The 21,968-nt window shown below is 44.5% G+C and overlaps 1 protein-coding gene and 1 long non-coding RNA gene across 5 annotated transcripts in view; both read left to right on the forward strand.

Annotated features, from left to right (window-relative positions):
- Positions 1-1,920: 1,920 nt before the first annotated feature.
- LOC142567666 (uncharacterized) lies at positions 1,921-3,379 on the forward strand. The gene is made up of 2 exons (XR_012825206.1): positions 1,921-2,220; positions 2,907-3,379. It is a non-coding gene; the product is annotated as an uncharacterized LOC142567666 (long non-coding RNA).
- A 2,816-nt stretch (positions 3,380-6,195) lies between these two features.
- Positions 6,196-21,968, forward strand: part of Ufsp1 (UFM1 specific peptidase 1) — a 171,008-nt gene continuing 155,235 nt past the window's right edge. Inside the window, exons 1-2 of one of the 4 annotated variants that reach the window (XM_075677963.1) lie at positions 6,196-6,355; positions 6,417-6,540. In XM_075677963.1, the coding sequence (XP_075534078.1) occupies positions 6,318-6,355; positions 6,417-6,540 (162 nt within the window). In that variant the 5' untranslated portion in view covers positions 6,196-6,317. Of the gene's footprint in view, positions 6,541-21,968 lie in introns of all 4 variants that reach the window. The other 3 variants (XM_075677960.1, XM_075677962.1, XM_075677961.1) reach the window with 3 other exon arrangements.

The following is a 21,968-nucleotide window of genomic DNA, read 5'->3' on the forward strand; positions in this document are numbered from 1 at the left end:
CAGTCATTTTGAACAATACGCGTTCTCCTGCACCGTGTGCCTGACTTCCATTACGAGCGCGTTCGATCTCTATCTCGAGACGCTTCATTTCCAAAGCGTGTTGACGGTCGCGCTCTTGTTGCTCTCGCTCTTTCTGTTCTTTACGTTCACGCTCTTCTTTTTCTTTCTGTTCTTTTCGTTCACGCTCATCTTTTTCTTTTTGCTCTTTAAGTTCGCGCTCCTGTCTTTTTGCAGTCTCCCTCTCCTCAATGGTCTCAAGGCATTCCGACAGCTCGTCATCCTCAGCTTCTAACTCAAGAATAGCCCTTAGCAGTTCAGGTTTTCTGAGTTTGTCTGAGACATCCAGACCCAACTCTTTTGCAAGCTCCAGCAATTTCGGTTTGCGCAACGACTTCAAATCCATGGCTGCTCTGAATGCTGCTTTCTCTACTGCCTATTATTGTCTTGCCGCAAACTAACCCGGCAGCAACGACAACCACAACTACCAGCTCTGTTTCTGACACTAACAAAAGCCTGGCAAAGCTCAGAAGAAGAAAGTCCCGCACTCACCAAACCTCGCAGCCAAGAGTTCAGCGCAGTCGTTCCGCTGCAGGCAACCAGTCATCACACAGGGCTCGTTGCACTGCTCCCGGATCGTCGTTGAGCTGCTCAGCATACAGTCAACTGCATATCTTCGCTGCTGGCCTTCGTTGTCGCGATCTCACCGCTGGCAGACAGTTGTTGTAATCGCGCCGCTGGCACGAGTTGTTGGGAACTCGGCGCTGACACCCGTTGTTGCACCTGGGTCGCAAGCCCCAAGGGTAGCGTTGGCCTGGCGGCCTGGGGTACAACTGGAAGCATCCGAAGGTCCCGGCAAAGCATGAGTCGACTGGTAACAACAAAACAACTTGTTTATTCTAACATCGCAAAGAGTTGGCGGTCAGGTTGACCGAAGTAGAGAGACGGGAGAGCACGTTACTCAACAGAAGAAATCGGAGCCCTCCTTTTGGCGTCCGGGGGCAGCTGCTTTTATACTCTCGCAGTTGAGGGCAAGAAGGAACCCCTCTATAGACGAGCACGTGACTGTGCCGCTCGGGAACAATGGGATAAGGTGACGCAGCCGTCGTGCCGGCGCCGTTCGGGCACAATGGGGAGAAGGTGGCTCATACTGTCGTGTCGGCGCCGGTCGGGCACAATGGGGAGGAGAAGGTGGCTCATACTGTCGTGGCGGCGCCTGTCAGACCCCCTCGCTTCACAGTTGTTGGGAGCTCCTCTCCCCGGCTGCCGCGCTTCGACAAGCGTGGGCACCGATATGCACATACACCCACACACGCACATGAAGACACGTGGCATCGGAACATGCCTGGACGCGCTTGGCGGGGAGGCGTAGCGGCGGCGCCGAACGGGCCAAAATGTCTGCCGCTTTGTTGCAGCCGCGCCGGCTAAACCGCGCGTCGTAGGCGAAACGTAACAGTGTGTACAAGGGGTATGCAAAAATAATTTTTTTCTCGCGCACCGATTATTTTGCTGTATAAGCAAGAGAACCCACCACGTTAGTGTAAGGTATCTTGCACATCACACTAATTTAATTTATCACACTAATTTAATTCACCAAGTGAGATGAGTTACTTTTATGGCTCATTCAGTCATGAATAAAGGGAAAATGAGACATCCACCCGTTTTGTAGCAATTGCTACAAAGGAAACCCATACGGGTTCCTCGAAAGAAAAGCCTCATAGTTGAAGAAAAATTCGTCCTGGTCCGTCCCGGACCAGGACGAATTTGAGGCTTTTGAGGCAACTATGAGGCTTTTCTTTCGAGGAACCCGTATGGGTTTCCTTTGTAGCAATTGCTACAAAACGGGTGGATGTCTCATTTTCCCTTTATTCATTGCTTCTCTCCACCTTGCGGGTTTCCGCAGAACTACTACGTCAAGCTCATTCAGTCATATCACACTGCAAGCTGCATTCATCAATCTTCAATTGGATTTTGCAAATGTTTAATGAAACATGTTTCCCTTTTATGCAGATATGCAATGGCAAGCCCTTCCGTGTGTTCCAAAGGTAAAATTTAAGCTCTAAATTAAAGAAGACATTTTTAGTCAGAAACAAGCAAAAATGGTGAATGCAGAGTATCGAAGCCCAAGGTACAGAAATTATGAGAAGTGTCGAATGATTTTAAGGAAACAGTCATATTTGAAAATGCAAGACTCTTTAGTGGAGGTCAAGTAAGTCAATATAGGTAAAGCCCCTGCATCCACGCGCCACCGCCGCTTTCTTAAGTAGCGCCAACCTTTGTTGTGCGCCGCCTTTTCTCCTCACACCAAATCCGGTTCCGGCATTTCCGGTTTAAAAATTTCCGGTTCTGGCGTTTCCGCTTCCTGGAGTTGCGCTGCGGGAATTTTCGCTTTGACTGCTGTTAGACGATGGTGAGACGCCCGCGCGTGCTTAGTTGAGCTGTGGCAGTCGCCATAAGAAGAGTGCAAAGGGGACAAGCTGTTGTATTCCGCTGTAGTAGTAGTTGGCGGTCACTGTTTTCCAAATGCACGAAAAACGGCAGTGGTCTCCAAGCGACCAGGCACTACATTCCACTGTACGTTGTCGCTCGTGCCACAACCGGTCGCAGGTTGACGCGAAGCAGCGAACACAGCAGATCGCTGGTTACAATAGGCGGTGGTTCTTGAATAGAATTGCATTCACAGTTTCAACCGCAGCTGGTGCAATTAAAGCCTCTCCAGCGACGCGAAAGTAAACAACGCTAAAAAACAAAACGTCACTTCCACTCGGAACAGGAAGCTGCAGCTACGTAAGTTCCGCTTGGCGCCGGAAGCTAAGGGGGCGAGTGGGAGAGGGGCGCGGAGGAGGAGGGCAAGTTGGCGGTACTTAACCTGGTCGGCGGAAACGTGTATGGAGGGGCTTTAAATATAGGTAGAATACTCTGCAAAATTATGCGAGTGAGGGGATGTCAAACAATGGGTCAGGAAATGCGTTGTTTTTCTGCAAAACAAAAGCTGATTGCCATTACATAAGTCACTTTAGCATCGTGAGACTGCTGCTTGATAAATTCAGAAATAAAGCAAAAAACAAGACACGCAAAAATAAAAAACAATTTAATGATGCTCTCTCCACACTGGGATAAATAAAAACAAACACATCACATCTAATGTGGACATATCAGATGCCTCGTGAAACACCAAAGGAAAAATTCAGTTTCGAGCTATGGCACTTGCCGCATAGATGTGGGGCGCCTTGCACTAATAGTGATAGTTACCACTGCATTTAGTAATTGAAAGCATTCGTGCAGACAAGGATGATTCTTCATATTTTTGGCTACCACTTCAAATGCCTCCACCAAGTGTTACAATGCTGCACGCAGCCATACTAAGGATCTCGCAGCAACACCTGCAGGTTAAAAAGCAGAAGCAGTCAAAGTGCTGGTGCATACTGGGCACTATGTTTGATAACATTTAGGCAAGAAGAGTGCAAGAAGCAGACATAACTGCATTTATTTCCATAATTCCCCATTTGAATGGCCTTTTCTTTTTGCTTAGACAATGCCTACGCCTAGCAACAGCATCTCCCTCATACAGAATCCGCAAGCCAAGAGGCCGTGGAGGCAAATGCAGGTAAGAGGCAAGAAGCAATAGCACTGGTATCAACATTCATCTAATTTCTTGCTTTTTCTTTCGTTTAGGCAGCCAGCACACCTCGAACAGCCACCTTGACTGCGGGTGTGTCACCCTAGTCGCCAAGGAAACATTTGAGGGAAAGCGACAGGCAACGTGAACAGCCACTTCTCCATGTAAACGATACTCTTTCTCTCGGATGACTCCTACGCCTCGCCAAGCCAGCACACTTGTGCACAAGGATGCCACGGAGGCACGTGCAGGTCAGAGGCAAGAAGCAGTGGCACTGGTGTCGACATTCACCCAATTTCTTTTTCTTACACTGAGGCAGCCAGCACACCTCGAACAGCCACCTTGACTGCGGGTGTGTCAGTAGATTCCTGTTGTACATATGTTCATAATAAACTTCAGTAAACTTGAACTTGATAATAAACTTGAAGGCAAATGCGACATTGATGCATTGTATTTTTGAACATTTATTGTACACATACAATATATGTTATACTTTGCAGTGCTACAGAGCGTATTTTGAAGCTTCCCCCTATATTTTGCACCTTTAATTACGTATGTGTTGTGTGGCCCCCAATGCAGTTCATGTTGTAGCAGCTGCTTTGTCTGTGTATCGCACATTGGCTTAAGCTCGTGATATCCACATACTTCTCTCACATATACAAAATAAAGTTCTATGTAGTTCTCAGTGTTACAAAAAAAAATGAAAGTAAACAATTCGATCGTGGAATTGTGTTTATTACAGTGATTCCTATGACAGTTACTGACAAGTTGACAATTTGAACTGGTCAATCGGTCCATAGCCTCCTCTATTTTTCAAAAATAAAGGAGGCTATGATCCGTCATGGCGAGGAATTGTATGCATACATAAAAAAAGGGGATATGTGTGTGTGTTTCTAGTGGGGGGTATAGGATTAGGGCGGATACGAAAAAATGTACCAACACCGTCCTCTAGACCCATTCCGTTAAGGTACCGTAACAAAGCGTATTATGCATAAAGTTCATACAACCAACTCTGATATTACTACACACGCCAGGCGACGCGAGCTACATTTGTCATGACGCATTCGCGACTGCACCGGATGCCCTCCATATTATTCTCGTTAATCGTGCTCACTGCACCGAGGCAAAAGAAAGATCATGGGCGCAGGTACCTTTAAGGTATCTCGACCTTGCGAGGCACTGCTGCGCGTGCCATGGGGGCTGTCCGTGCAAACACTCCCTGGCACACACCTGCCTCGGCGGCCCCAACCTACGTACCGTTCTGCCTCGAGCTTTGATCGCCCCACTGTCCCTTGGGTGCCCTGTGGAGTTCCTGCGCCGCCTGATTTATTATAATCTCAGGTGCTCTCCTGAGACTTCCGTTTGTCCGTTACATGTGCCCTACAGCTAGCTGGATCAGTACTTATAATAATAAAAAGCCCGATCTAGCGTCACGACGATATATCGCGAAAGCGGCTTTTGCAACATACCGCGCCCGTGCGAAGAGAATAACGGAACGCCAGCGAGGAATCTGACCACAGCTTCCGAGCTCGTAACCTCGTCGAGTGACACTCCTGCAACAGGCGTGACCGCTGAAAACCGCATACCGCCGGAAACTTCAACAGGATCATCCCTCGGTTGCATAACTGCCACCTGTACGGCCAACATGGACCACACCCACACCGTCCCACAACATAGAATAAAAAACCAACTTATAAAGCCCAAACACACGGCTGCACGCACACATCACGACACTACAAGCGAGACGCCGAGCTGCTACCATAGAGTTTCTCACTACATTACCTAGAGGGAAATCTGGCGCTGCTGCGCTGTGGTATGCATGGGAATGCCGGTATATTGTGGATTCGGATTGGCATCGTTCTCGTAGAGACAGGACACCTTGAAGACGCGCTTGGCAAATGCCGTTCCGTCTGTCATAATGATTCATTTTCTACTAGAACAGCACGTGAAAAGCTGTTTTACCTTTATTATTACGCGAAAACATGTTTTGTTTAACTATGAGAACTTGTTATTGTGTGTACGACTACATGTTACGTAAAAAGTATCAGCGGGCCGCTAAAGTTGGAGGACAGACGACAAGGTTCGCGCTCGCTTTGAAACAGTTGGTCGTCTGTTCTTGCTTTTCTTCGCTTGGTCATGCATCGTGGGTGAGTAAAGATCTAATATGCGTGAATGGAAACATTTTATGAAAATTTTACATTGAGAACGCGTTATTTGCGTAGCCATATCCACGTTTTAGACGAAGCCTCTTACAACACCAGCCAACACGAGCCTCGCAGACACATATACCGTCATTCCCATGACGGCACGGTGCCCCCTTAAGAAACTCCCATAGACGGTGGCGCCAGATTTCCCTCTAGGTGTTATAGTGAGAAACTCTATGGCTGCTACGCTGCTACTGTTGCCGGATTAAAACTGACTACTGTCACCAAGCCTAGCACGCGTCTCAGGAGCTGGCAACCTCGGCGCGTAGCAACATGGCGGCGCTCTTGCGGTTCCCGATTTCAATGCATGGGTAGCTTGTCCTCTAGGGTCAGTCATAGAGTTTCCTACAATATGGGGTCAGTATGGTAACTCTATGGACGCAACAGGCACGGAAAAAATAGAGGAGCTGCACGGCTGCACTGCCATGAATTTGAGAGTGACTGGGCAGGCCTTTAGCACATGTATAGGTTGCTTAGCTTAACTTGTGGCACGTTGCATGGCGCGTTGTTTCGACCGTGTTTCCCGTCCAAGAAGGTTATATAAAAACCTCCTTGACCCCGGCACGTTTTCGACGCTTCTCAATCTTTACGAACAGGATGGCAACTATACTCGAAGACGTCCACGAGGGCTTAGGCCTGCCACTGCAAGCGAGTCGTGCTGCATGTGTGAAGGGAAAGTACGCGTACTATCACTACGGCTGCGACGGTGTCGACGACAGAGTACGTCTGCTATTCCTACATTTTATTCAGTGACGTGCTACGCGATGCATTGTTTAGTCTAGCGGGCTGTTTGAAAGCTTACGTCGTGTAGGCGCTTTACCGAAGTTGCACTGGCTCCTCGCTGTGCGGCTGTGTGGTGAAGGTGCAGTTTAGGCGCAATGCGAACTTGGAACAGCGGAATGTCAAAATTTTGTACTTTGATAGCATGCATGGTTTCCGCTGTGTGCGTTGTCGAGGCAGCGTATTAATTTATTTGAGCATACTGTTGAGTTCTATGCGCTGTAATGTGTGTGTGTGGGGGGGGGAGGCAGTTGAGTGAGTGGTCGATGTGCCAGTAACGGCAACAGAGGCGTGAACACATGCAAAAATAAGCGTGCCATGGACTCGCGTCATTGGCAACAAAATAGATAGATTGGTGGACTGGCACAGTGTGACTTGGTGCAGCATAAAAGAGCCGATGACAACGGAAACATAACCCAGCGCGTTTTTCACGTAATATGGCCGTACAGAATTATACTCCTGAAATAATCGGTAGCACGGTTTGCAAGAGCACTGGCATACTCTACACATTAATTTGTACTGCAGGCGAACGTTCATCTACGTTGATGACCTTGTTGACTGTACAAGATACAGTTGAACGCCTCGACAACGAAGATCTCTGCAAGTCGAAAAAAAAGAAAGACGTAAAGCACTCAGTCCGGAACAGGCCGCCATTGGAATATGAACCTGGCAACGTTTAACGCTAGAACGTTATCTAAAGAGGCGAGTCTAGCAGTGCTATTGGAGGAATTAGAGGGCAGTAAATCGGATATAGTAGGGCTCAGTAAAGCTAGGAGGCCAAAAGAAGCATATACAGTGCTAAAAAGTGGGCACGTCCTGTGCTACCGGGGCTTAGCGGAGAGACGAGAACTAGGAGTGGGATTCCTGATTAATAAGAATATAGCTGGTAACATACAGGAATCCTATAGCATTAACGAGAGGGTGGCAGGTCTTGTTATGAAACTTAAGGGGGGAAGTGGGTCTTAAAAATTTTTTTCTTATTTTGGGTGAATCTTTCATAAACTCCACTGTCAGAGGTAATTTTTCGTGCTGATTTCAGATCTGTAATTAGATTTTTGATAGCTGTAGTAGTTCAAAAGAGGGAAAATAGAGGAATTCCATATCAAGCTACAGAACAGGTATTCGACTTTAACTCAGGAAGAGGACCTTAGTGTTGAAGCAATGAACGACAATCTTGTGGGCATCATTAAGGAGTGTTCAATAGAAGTTGGTGGTAACTCCGTTAGACAGGAAACCAGTAAGCTATCGCAGAAGATGAAAGACCTGATCAAGAAACGCCAATGTATGAAAGCCTCTAACCCTACAGCTAGAATAGAACTGGCAGAACTTTCTAAGTTAATCAACAAGCGTAAGACAGCGGACATCAAGAACTATAATATGGATAGAATTGAACAGGCTCTCAGGAACGGAGGAAACCTAAAAACAGTGAAGAAGAAACTAGGAATAGGCAAGAATCAGATGTGTGCGTTAAGAGACAAAGCCGGCAATATCATTACTAATATGGATGAGATAGTTCAAGTGGCTGAGGAGTTCTATAGAGATTTATACAGTACCAGTGGCACCCACGACGATAATGGAAGAGAAAATAGTCTAGAGGAATTCGAAATCCCACAGGTAACGCTGGAAGAAGTAAAGAAAGCCTTGGGAGCTATGCAAAAGGGGAAGGCAGCTAGGGAGGATCAGGTAAAAGCAGATTTGTTGAAGGATGGTGGGCAGATTGTTCTAGAAAAACTGGCCACCGTGTATACGCAATGTCTCATGACCTCGAGCGTACCAGAATCTTAGAAGAACGCTAACATAATCCTAATATATAAGAAAGGGGACGCCAAAGACATGAAAAATTATAGACCGATCAGCTTACTGTCAGTTGCCTACAAACTATTTACTAAGGTAATCGCAAATAGAATCAGGAACACCTTAGACTTCTGTCAAGCCTAGGACCAGGCAGGATTCTGTAAAGGCTACTCAACAACAGACCATATTCACACTATCAATCAGCTGATAGAGAAATGTGCGGAATATAACCAACCCTTATATATAGCTTTCATTGATTATGAGAAAGCGTTTGATTCTGTCGAAACCTCAGCAGTCATGGAGGCATTACGGAATTAGGGTGTAGACGAGCGTATGTAAAAATACTGAAAAATATCTATAGCGGCTCCACAGCCACCGTAGTCCTCCATAAGGGAAGAAACAAATTCCCAATAAAGAAAGGCGTCGGGCAGGGAGATATGATCTCTCCAATGCTATTCACAGCGTATTTACAGGAGGTATTCAGAGACCTGGATAGGGAAGAATTGGAGATAAAAGTTAATGGAGAATACATTAGTAACTTGCGATTTGCTGATATGGCCTTGCTTAGTAACTCAAGGGACCAATTGCAATGCATGCTCACTGACCTGGAGAGGCAAAGCAGAAGAGTGGGTCTAAAAATTAATCTGCAGAAAACTAAAGTAATGTTTAACTGTCTCGGAAGAGAACAGCAATTTACAATAGGTAGTGAGGCACTGGAAATGGTAAGGGAATACATCTACTTAGGGCAGGTAGTGACGGCGGATCCGGATCATGACACGGAAATATTCAGAAGAATAAGAATGGGCTGGGGTGCGTTTGGCAGGCATTCTCAGATCATGAACAGCAGGTTGCCATTATCCCTCAAGAGAAAAGTGTATAATAGCTGTGTCTTACCAGTACTCACCTATGGGGCAGAAACCTGAAGGCTTACGAAAAGGGTTCTACTCAAATTGAGGACGACGCAACAAGCTATGGAAAGAAGAATGATAGGTGTAATGTTAAGGATTAAGAAAAGAGCAGATTGGGTGAGGGAAGAAACGCGAGGTAATGACATCTTAGTTGAAATCAAGAAAAAGAAATGCGCATGGGCAGGACATGTAATGAGGAGGGAAGATAACCGATGGTCATTAAGGTAACAATAAAATTCAAACAGCGCTAAACGAATGGGACCAGAATGAGGAGGAGACAAACACGGCGCTGAAAACTCCTCTCATTCTAATCCTGTTCGTTTAGCACTGTTTGAGTTTTATTGTTACCATGCAACACCAACTCGCCCAATCCGCTGCCCTTCTGCAGGTCATTAAGGGTTACGGACTGGATTCCAAGGGAAGGGAAGCGTAGCAGGGGGCGGCAGAAAGCTAGGTGGGCGGATGAGATTAAGAAGTTTGCAGGGACGACATGGCCACAATTAGTGCATGACCGGGGTTGTTGGAGAAGTATGGGAGAGGCCTTTGCCCTGCAGTGGGCGTAACCAGGTTGATGATGATGAAAGCACTCAGTATAAAACAATACGTTGATAAGCATCTGCAGGTTTTGTGCCCTCTTCTATGATCCTTAAAGAATGTTGCTGGGTTCCAAAAGAGAAAACTGATATGTAAAATATTCCTGGAAATAATAAATAAAGAACAAAGCCCTGCTTAAAATTTACAAACATGTTTATATCTGGTAGTTATCTGGTTGCTTATTACTTGGCCCTTTAGTTTTAGACGTGCAATTCCAGCAATAAGATACCTTCATTTGTTAAGCAGCGTTGCTGGTAATGTCGGTGTTATTTTTATATCAGACTTAGTGTCTGTGGCAGTATATCATGGGCGACTTTGGTGACCTGGTGCAAAACGCAGTTGGGAAAGTTGTAGCATGGTAGAGCTTTTGTGAGAGACAAACTCTTCGACATGGTGACCTGAGGCGAACTAGTGATCTCGAAGGTCTCTGTGGCTGCAATCACGACAGAACTTCTTTGTTGCCTACGATATTGTGTTGCCATATCCTTTAACAAATATTAAGTAACGATTATATGCCAGTAGTTTAGTTTCACGAGGTCCTAGGTGCTGTTGGCACTTCTTGTACAAAAGCAGGTTCAGAGCAGTTGTGTTGACCTGGTCAGAGTGAGTACATTGAAAGTAATAAGAGTAAAATGAGTTTGTTTACCCGATATTTTTATGGTTTTACTGTTAGCAGTGGACTTCTGCGTATGTTATGAATTGTTTATTACTACTACACAACTTGAAGCTTTTAAATCATCTTGAAGTTGATCAGTTTTGCATGATCTGCATCTGAGTTCATTTCGTGATTTAGCCTACAGGCGTCTGCAGACGGTTGCATGCTAACATGGATTACAATAGCTGGGTTGTTAATGTAGACAATAGGATATAACCTAGAACCCTGGGGAGTCGTGTGCTATATCTGAGGCTTTATCAAATCAGTGCATATTGAGTGCGACCAGTAATGTAGTCCTTAGATACCTGAGAGTATATTGATTATGTTGAGTATACTGATTTGATTTCTTCAATTAGTTATTTGTTTGATACATGACCAAACATTTTAGAAAAGTCAAGCAGGTTAGGTCTGCTTGTTTTTAGTTGTCTATGCCGTCAGCTAGTTCTACTAGCCATGTTACAGTATACTGACTTTGGCAGAACTCATGATGCAAAGGTGGTGATATACTCGTTTTTTTCTTTGTATTTGGGTACTTGTGTTAGAATTTGCACAAAAAGCACGGGTGCAAGGCAAGGATATTGACCTGTGATTGGAAAGCTGTTTTACTTCCTGATTATTGTATTGGAATTATCTTTGCCTCTTCCTTTGTTGTTATGGTGATGGTTTGAAAATTATCCATGAAGTTGCGTGACAATTTAGGAACTGCTTTTACACAATGTCTCAAGAATCTTTTAAGAATTAAGCTCTGGTGCAACTTGTACTTAGCATGCAGTTGTCAAGAATTTGTTGTGGAAAAACTCGTACCATTTTAAGCATGCAATGCTTTTAGCGCCTGTTGTCGGCGGCCTTCAAGTGACCTTGAGCAAAAAGCCAGAGCTGTTATCCGGGCACTCAAACAAGAACATCCAGCAAGTTGCCAGAAAAAAAACGAGATCGTCTGGGCAACCAGTCAAAACGTCAGAAAATGCAGTCTCTGGCCCCCAACCCTTTGTACAGGGCTGCATTACATGGTCTAGCTACTGCCCAAACAAGTTACAAAATATTGCTTCAGAGTTCTTCCTAGTGTTTGTTCACAATATCACTCTTGCTGTAACTTCTAGTACGCTGAAGTTGTATTTGTCATTTCCAAAAGCGATGTTCAAAAGGCAGATACAGGGTACCATACCCTTCCTTGTCGTTTTTTGGCACTGTGCTCTTTTGAACACCAGCGGTCGGCGAGTTCTGCAGCATGGGTTTTGCATTGCCTCAAGAAGCGATAGCGTCACACTGCGGTGCACATCCTTAAGGCGCTCTGTCTGCCTGGTGTCTGCCGCCTTCAGCTGGTCTTCCAGCTGGGCAGCGTCCATGCGGACACAGTATGGCGGGGTGGGATGCGCCGTTGCGAACATGCACTACACCCATTTTAAGATGGTGGCTAGTATAATCTCCAACCAATCTGCTTTGCCGGTTGCCATTTCATGCTTACATTTAATTTCGATTACGGGAGAGCCAGCAATTTTTGTATAAAGGCTTGCTACAAAATTTGTGATGGGCTGTTTCAAGATTGACATGCGTATGTTAGGCAGCACATTTCATTAATGATTTGCAAAAGAAAAAGTTATATATTTAAACACATATTTAAACCAATATTGAACATTGAAATGATCAATTAGATGCTGTGCTGCAACATAGCTAGCTACTGTTATTGAAATTATAAATATAGATTGAAAATTATCTGCATGTAATGCATGTTGAAATTTGCTGAGACATTGTCAATCAGTTTCCATGCATTTTTGTCATTATAATGGACTATTTGTACTGAAAATTGAACAACACCGAATGTTACAACTGAGAAAGTGCTGAAGCCAATGACGCTCTCCTGTAGTCTATAAACTATTACCTATGTTACTAAAGTTAATGCTTGCCTTAACTCTTATTAAAGCATACATTTCTTGCAATTTGGCAGTGTATTAGAGAAACGGGTTTTGCAAGATATTGAGAACTGTCATGGATGACTGCAGGGCTTACATACTCATAACTGTTTCTTAAGGATTAAATACTAAATGTAACCACGGTATATATTTATAAACTAATACCGCATATAAAAGATACTATACAGAATTGCGTCAATTAAACCTACACCACAGTACTGCTTGAGAAGAAACATCATAAGGACACTGCAAATTAGAGCTAATTATGGTAGACAGTATATAAACTATCGAAATCCCATTCTGTTAAATGGAATAGGGCAGGAAATCAACTTTAATAAACACATCAATAAAAAAGAAGACAGAAGGTTAGTATATGGTACTGTGCAAAATTGACGTTTTCTTCTTAATGGAAATTTTACTTTTATTTCATTTTTGTGCGTTTTGAATACTTTAAGTGTAGCGTGAATGTGTGAAAAACGATGTTTTAAATAATTGTCTGAGTTATCCTGAGCAAAAATTGTTGTCAGTATTTTTATGTATTAGAATGCATTTACACCATATATGTGAATATTGCTTTATATCTGTAATTTTCTGCTAAAATAACTACTCTCTTTATTTACATCGCTAGTTTGTAGTAAATTGCATAATTTGTGTTTGTATATTCAATGGAATTGCATCACATTTCATTTCTTGTATGTGCGCTTTCTCCGCTTGAAATGCTGACTTGAGCAAGAGCCCCTGTCAGGCCTTTAGCTCTTGCTTCACTTCTTTTGTATTCTGAAAGAAAGAATAAACTTCTTCTTTATGTCTCGAATCAGCAGGATAAAATTAACCTGACCTATTTTCACCTTTACGCATTATTCATTGGCTTGTTCTGTATGTCAATTTTAATTTTTGCTGTGCACTTTTTAAGACCTGCTAGTTTGAGATGCATGTTATGTTGCACATGAACAAACAAGATGGTTTCAACCACAAGAGCTTGTCCTGAAATATTGCACTTGAAGGTGCTATTGTAATTTTGATTTATGAAATAAATCAAAGGGGAAATATTTATTGCAACAAGCCAGTTCTGCCCAAGCCACTGGTTAGTGCAAAACGACTTGCAGCTGGGCTGCTTGGTTGAAATGGGAAGAAGGCACAGTAGCAAAAAGCAAAGAAGGGAGTGATGGGGGTTACTGCACATGCCTTTATTTTTTGGGCAGGACTTTGACATTATAAACATCAATGCATATGCACATAAAGGTAAAAATAATGTTGCACTAAGTTGTTGCAATAGCCTTGTGTGACTGAAAAAGTTGGCGAATTTGCTGTGCTTGATTTGCAGTCTCCTTGAGCCACAGATGAAATGCCATAAAAAAGCATTGCCACAGAACCAACCTTGGGGTTGATATTGTTGCGACACTTTTGTAAGCATTCCTCAGTAGATCGTGTTATGTAGCAACCGCGCGCGCAAGCACACACACACACACACACACACACACACACACACACACACACACACACACACACACACACACACACACACACACACACACACACACACACACACACACACACACACACACACACACACACACACACACACACACACACACACACACACACACACACACACACACACACACACGCACGCACGCACACACACACACACACACACACACACACACACAGTTACTCGAGTGTCTCTGTTGCTGGCTGACACTCCTGCTCATAGGCCCTAAACAAAACTTTCAAGCTTACATACCACGCTCCAACATCGGCTTGTCTCGTGAACAGAATCTGCTGCGAGAAAGACACGGGCCAAAAAAACCTACTTTTCAGAGGTCAAGAGCAGCAGTGAGAGTGTCAGGAGTGCGGTTGCTATGGCAGTGTTGATGTTTGGGGTACAAGTGCCAGTGCTCCTTTGCGAAAAACAGCACGTGACTTCCGCCACACTTTCTCCAACACGTTTGTCCTGGCCGGAGTCTCTCCTACGCTTTCCTTGCTCCATGCTAATCATGAGGTCATGGGCTTGATTCCCGGCGGCTGTGGCCACATTTCGTCGATGGGAGAAGATCGCAAAAAAATGCTTGTGCAGTGCGCTTTGGGTGCATTTTGAAAAAGGGGTCAAACTTGATCCAGAAGCATCTACTACTGCATCCCTCAGCTCACTGTGCACCTTTGGAACGTTAAACCTCACAATTGATGTTTTAGTTTAGAACTTCTTAAAGGGACACTAAGGGCAAATATTAAGTCAAGCTAGAGCGACAGATTAGTGCTCCATAACCTTTAAGGTGTCAATATTATTACGAACAGAGACTCAGCAATTGAGAAATTGAGGTAAATGCAGGACATAATTAGAGACTCCCCTGGGACGTCCAAGTACTTGCCTGATGAGGCACTCCTCAGTTAAATTCTGTCACTAGTACTCAGTCATTCGTTGCAAAAAACACTCTTGTATTGTATTATAAGATGAAATAAAATGCTACTTGTCCATTTCTAGAAAAAACTAATTGAAATTACCCTTGACAACGACGCGAATGGTTGAAAGGTTTCGTTTTTGCTCAGTTCCACGCCAACCACACTTTCGTGTTTCAGTAGTTTCTTTATCCCCTAGTGCTGTGCTGGTTTTCCTGGCTCTCGAAACTCGAACAAACTGCAAGTAGCAGAGAATTCAACTTCCACATGATGTTGCGGGATACGGTCTACGCTACTTGATCAAAAAGCAGCTGCGGTGGTGAACCCACCGCTTGATTTTTATTTATCTTGGCTCAGTACCGCCGTCTCTCAGGCACCGATGGCAGCAAAGAGTGGTGATGGCAAATGCAGCGTTACCACTACCCCAGTTGGTGGCGGGAGGTTTGAATTTTAGAAAAGGTATCCGAGCCCTTGAGATGAAATTTTCTCGTAAACTAAGTCTCTTCTTAGCACAAACCTCACAAGCATTGTGAGGTTTGTGGAATAATTAAACAACCCACTTTGACTTAGTATTTGCCTTTAGTGTGCCTTTAACTCTGAGTGGGGCAGTGGGTTAAGCTGTTGTAATAAATGATTTTTCTGCTGGTGTCCAGCATCCTGTATTATAAGCACTGATGTGATTGAGTTAATTATTATGTAGACAGTCAAACATTTGAGCATCCTATGCATTGTTGCGGCTTGTGGGTAGCATTTAGGTCAGGAATTTTCCAGGCATAGGGATGAGTACGTCTGGGGAGTAGAAGCAAAAGAAAAGGGTTTATTTTACATAATTTATACTGCCTCCAGATATGGAAGCCCACTCCATGTAGGAGCACTTTAAATATCTGAGCTCACTACATGTCTGAGCACACATAGGGACACATCACTGCACCAAAGGTGCCCTCTTTTAATAAAGCAGTTCATTTCCATAAATGACCAGACTAGGGAATCTGATGGCTGTGTCTCAGCCAATTGCAAATCGTTGAATCGTTTGCAAAATCCCACCCTTGACGTTGCACCGCTCTGCCAGATTCTACCTCCAATGTTGCCCCTGCAAACGAGGCAGCCACATGACAATTTGGGAACCTGAAGTGGATGCAGTTCCCATGGAAGCCATAGACATTAGCCCCTTGCATCAATTAATGGATTCTCTGCGACGATCAGCTTGTCAGGGTCGGTAGAGTGGCCTTCGCGGTATTTACTGCTTCCACGGAGGGCAGTGGTTGTTGTCACCTTGAAGTGAGCTCCTTTGTTTGCGCGTCACAGCCTATGTCGGGCCCTGTCGCCATCTAGGCAGGGGCTGATGAAAGGGCTGCCTCGTGGGAAGCAGTCAAGGAATGCTTATCGCTGTTTTGAGATGTAACAGACTTCTAAGTATTTCCCATCGCCCTTTTGATACGTAGCAGCGTGTGCTAGCAGGAGCCCTTTGTTGTGCTTGAGGACATTGGAGAAGCCAGTTTGCAATGCTGTGGCAGCTGATTTGAGGGTGTTCTCTGCTTGGGTCAGCTGCTGAAAATGAAAGTCATTTAAGATAAGAGGCAAATGGTGTTAAATGATTTCACTTTAAAAAGTTTCACTGTTCACTTTGAACATAGAGGTGATTGCAGTACAGCATGGAGAACAAGCCACTGAGCTATCAGTGACATGAGTGCAAGTTTATCATCAGATGAGAGCCAAGGGCCTTCTCAGTCTGTCACACCAATTGGTACACTGCAGAAATCTTGTTGATGTCAGTTGTCATTCAGATGCCACTGACGAAGTTCTGAATAATCACAGGAGATTGTGACACTGATTTAACAAAACCCTTACTGTGTAGCTCCAAAAGAAAGTGAAGCAACCCAGGATTAATTTTTTTAAAATCATACCATAAAAGAGTCCTCGGACATCACTTCTGGTGCTGGTTGAAAAAAATAAATGGTCACAGTCTGCATTTCATTGTTGACTACCAGAAGTTTCATTTCATTTCATTTATTTACTCTCATGGCCGTACAGGCATTACAGAGAGGAGTGGCAATAAAAAAAGACAAATGGCTAATGAGGCAGCACATGGTCACAGATAGCAGACTTGAACACGTCATGGTCTGTGATAGTGACGATAGGATGCGGGAAGGCGATTCCGGTCTTGACTTGTTTTCGGGATGAAGGCTTCGAGGCATACATTGCTTTTACACTGGGGCACCCCAACCTTCATTCGGTGATCAATACGGTATGACAAATGGCTCGGTGGCGAAAAAAGTGTCATTTTTAGCTCATTATTAGTGTAGTATATTTTATGAAACAAGCCTAAGTGGGAAATTCGACGTCTAGTAGAAAGAGGTAGTTCAAGCTCTTGTTTCATGCGAGAAACGCTGGCTAAGCAATAGTAGTTAGAGAGGCAGAAAGAGGTAGCTCAAGCTCTTGCTTCATGCAAGAAATGCTGGGTAAGCGATATAGTTAGAGAGGACAAACCTAACTGAGCGGTTCTGAACCGATTCTATGGACTGTGTTAACGAGCTAGTGTATGGGTCCCATATCGATGAAGCGTACTCGAGTTTAAAACGCACGAGTGTTTTATATACTAGTAGTAGTTTCAACGGAATGGTAGCGAGCCGGAAATTCCACCAAAGAAAACCAAGTGAACTGTTAGCTTTGCTAATAACATGGTGGATGTGCTTCTGCCATGACAGATTATTAGTGATATGGACGCCTAGATACTTTTAGCTGTCGACCAACTGAAGAGGGCAACCATTAAGATCATAGCCCTAAGAAATGGACTGGTTAATCTTTCGAGACACCCTCATTGCTTTACATTTGTTAATGTTTAGTTTCATAAGCCATGCATCACGCTAAGAAGAAATTTTATTTAGGTCAGATTGAAGAACGGAGAAGTCAGACTCATTAGAAATTACGCGGTACAGGACGCAGTCGTCTGCAAAGAGCCTTATGTTAGAAGTAACAGAATCAGGCAGGCCATTAATATAAATTAGAAAAAGAAGAGGCCCTAGGACTGACCCCTGAGGAACACCCGATGTTGCATTGCATGATTTAGAGTCATGATCATTAACAGAAATGTACTGTGTTCTATTATGCAAGAAACATTCAATCCACTTAAGCAAATTACAATCAAGATGGAGTGTGCTAAGTTTCAGTAATAGTAGTCGATGTGAGACGGTGTCGAAAGCTTTCGCGAAGTCAAGGAGGATGCAATCAATAACTGATGCTCGATCTAAAGTGGAAGACAAATCATTAGTAAAGGTTAATAATTGAGTCTCACAAGAATAATTTTTTGCGAAAACCATGCTGCTGTGACGCAAAAAAATTATTGGACTCGAGAAAGCTAATCAGGTTGCAGTAGATTATGTGCTTTAATAATTTGCATGGTATAGAGAAGTTAAGGAGATTGGCCGGTAGTTTAAGGGGTTATGTGTATCACTAGATTTGTGGACTGGAATCACCTTCGCCGTCCTCCAGTCATCTGGAAGTGTTGAACTCTGCAAAGACTACATAAAAATATATTACAAGAAAGCAGATGAATACACTACAGTACTCCTAAGGAATTTGTAATTTATGGTATCAACACCTGCCGATGAAGAAAGTTTAGCTTTCTTAATCAAATTGTATATGCCATCTAAGTCGATCGAAATTGGCTCCATCTCAGGGTACGTAAAGGCACGTGCGGACAGTGAAGTATCTATTAGAGCGTCAGAAAAAGATAGCGAGAATGTGTTGTTAAAAACCGTTGAGCAAAGCTCACGGGGGACAGGAAATCCATCGGCAGTTTTCAGAACAATTTCTTTGGGTTGCGTACGTTAATAATGTTCCAAAACGTCTTAGGATTAGTTGTGAGCAGATGAGGTACTGTTTCAGAAAAAAAGTAATTCTTGGCTGAGCGGATGGCCATATTATATTCAGATGCGATAGCTACGTAGGCAGCTCTGTGGGATGACAGACATACTCCTAGTGATAATTCCCCTTTCATCAATGACACATGCACTACTTCACATCAGCTGACCCAAACAGGTGTTGTTGGCAAATGGAACTTGATGCTCTTATGGAAACAGAGAGAAAATTGCTTTCAGGATGACTAATGAGGCTTAATGAAACTGAATTCTGCCTTTTAGTTTGCACTTATCCCCACCATTTCATAGACTAATGGACACCATTGTGTTGGCCCTGCAGCAGTAGACATGCGTGGTATACCTAGGCAGCGTGATTTTCTCAGCAACGTTTCTGGAACACACCTAAGATGGCTTCTGTGAACTCTCCAGGAAATGCAGTGCTCCAGCACCATGCTGAAGTTGGAAGAGTTCCGCTTTTGTGCTAGGAACTCTTGTATTTAATTTTGTGAGTCATGAATGTGTGTGTGCCCTTATCCAGATAAAGCCACAGCCATCACAATGTTTTCAGCACAAATGGAGGCTATCTGGTCAAATGCCCAGTGTTACTGAAAGGTTTGTCTCAAAATTCTGCATGCATAGCTTCACAATTATTGTGCAGTACAAGAAAACACAGTGCCTTTGCATAAGCTGATCAATGGCAACTGCAATTAACAAGTACTGGCAGTGCCAGCAAGGTTCTTATGGTAGAGGCATGGCATATCTATAATGGTGGAAGCGTGTGTGTGAGTCAACCTTCGATTACCTTAAATAAGGAAGAGATTCAGAGCCTTAGCAGGTATCTCTCACGTAGACCGGCACATGTACCCGACTGACATGTGGTGATGCCATTCCAGAGCTTGCGCAGATGAGTTTTGTGTCTTCTTTCTTCTTTTCGCCTCAGTGCTCCCTTCAGTTGACAGTCGGCGTTCGTGTTGTCCACTTCTCTTGTGTCCTGTCTGCACGCCTGACCATTTTTTTGCATAAGGGCCTCCTGGGCATGCTAACTTTGACAAAGAGACTTCGACCGGACTCCATATTGTCACGTAGTAGTGACGTATAAAGAACACAGTAGCAATGCTGTGAGAGATGAAACTGACTTTATTGGGCGAACCTGTGCCCCCCAAAACAGGCTACACTTAAAGAATGGCGACAGCGGCAAACACAGTCGGTGATCGGTGAAAATCTGATCAGCGGCTCAAGCGCGTCGGCTTTTATACATCAGTTGTCAAATGTTCCAGAGTAATCACTGGGACCCGCGTTTCTTCCACAAAGTTCTACACTATTTGCATCGTGCGTACATGCCATCAGATTAGACAAGGTTTGGTGACAGACAGCGGATGGAACCATCGATAACATTTCAGAAACTTCCGTTACATGCAGGCACGTCCTGCACTGTGTGACAACATTTGTTAGGTGGTGAAACATGGTCACCCGATAAAGATAAACAAGTGCACGTTAATATCCCCCTCTTAAAAAGCATCGACCCGATGCTGCAAACAAACGAAAGTAATAAACAAAAACACCCGTAGCAAAGAAACAACAAAATAAGGAAGTTCATGAGCGTGCATAAAAGAGCTTAAGACGCACCATGTGGGCCACTTCAGATCGTGCGCGGCGCCACTGTGAATGCGAAATGCCATCTGGCACGACCTCATAGTTTAGTTCACGAATACGTCAGATAATCTTGTAGGGTTGGAAATTGCATCGCAATAGTTTCTCAATGAGTCTTCGTCACCGTATCGGGGTCCAAACCCAAACACAGTCGCAGGGCTGGTACTCGACGTAGCACCGTCGGAGGTTGTAGTGTCGGCTGTCAGTACGCTGCTGGTTCTTGATCTGTAGGCGAGCGAGTTGTCGGGCTTCTTTGGCGTGCTGGAGATAGGTGGCGACATCATGATTCTCTTCGTCGGTAAAGTGCGGCAGCATGGCGTCGAGAGTCGTCAGGTTCCTGCCGTAAACCAGCTTGAACGGGGTGATCTGTGTTGTTTCTTGCACCGCCGTGTTGTAAGCGAAGGCTATGTATGGCAGGACGGCATCCCAGGTTCATGTGTTCGATGTCGATGTACATTGCTAGCATGTCGGCGAAGGTGCTCCGTAAGACCATTTGTCTGTGAGTGGTAGACAGTTGTCCTCCTGTCTTGTCTGACTACTGCATAATGGCTTGGGTGAGCTCCCCTGTAAAGGCCGTTCCTCTGCCGGTGACGAGGACTTCTGGGGTGCCATGTCGCAGCAGGATGTTCTCGATAAAGAATTTCGTCACTTCGGCTGTGCTACCTTTCGGCAGAATTTTTGTTCCAGTGAAATGGGTGAGGTAGACCGTCGCCAGGACGATTCACTTATTTCCAGTTGTTGACGTCGGAAAGGGTCTCGCCAAATTCATCCCAATCTACTGAATTGGTCGGCAAGGAGGCCCCATCAGCTGTAGTAATCCCGCTGGCCTTGTTGGCGGTGCCTTGCGTCACTGACAGTCTCGGCATGTCTTGACATAATGGGCAACGTTGGCGATTAGGTGTGGCCAGTAATACCTTTCGTGTATCCTTGATAGCGTCCGAGAGAATCTGAGGTGCCCAGCGGTCGGATCGTTATGTAGGGCTTGCAGTCCTTCTGGACGCAGCGCTGAGGGAACAACAAGAAGGTAGTTGGCGCAAACTGGGGAGAAGTTCTTCTTTACTAGTAAGTTGTTTTGAAGTGAGAACGAAGACAATCCTCGCTTAAATGTCCTAGGGACAATGTCGGTGTGGCCTTCCAAATACAATTGAACCTCAATACAACGAAGTTGTACTTGCAGCGGAAAACTTCGTTAAATTGCGAACTTCGTTAATTGGAGGTTCTGAAGTTTTAGCGTGTAATACAACTTCACAAATTCCCAGACCGTTCGGAGTGGACAATATCTTCTTGGTAAGCATTTATAAACAAATCGCAAGAAGTTCGGGCTACAATGGCGTGGGTACAAGCCCACATTGCACCGAGAGCAATGAATCGACATGGCCCACAGCGTCCAAGATGCACGTGTGTTGCGTCGCGCGGCTCCGTAAATCTCGGATGCCATATAGCTGACCGCGCCCAGTGCCTGCAGCTGGCGCCCACACGTTAAAAACAAAAGTGTATAAAAAAATACGAATATTGGTCCTTAGTAAAAAGAATAAAAATAAAAGTCAGTTTTCGCCAGAAATGGGGAGCATTGATGACAATAGAAAAGAGTCTACGCAAAGTA

This window comes from Dermacentor variabilis, unplaced genomic scaffold (assembly GCF_050947875.1).
Source record: "Dermacentor variabilis isolate Ectoservices unplaced genomic scaffold, ASM5094787v1 scaffold_14, whole genome shotgun sequence".
NCBI lineage: Eukaryota > Metazoa > Arthropoda > Arachnida > Ixodida > Ixodidae > Dermacentor > Dermacentor variabilis.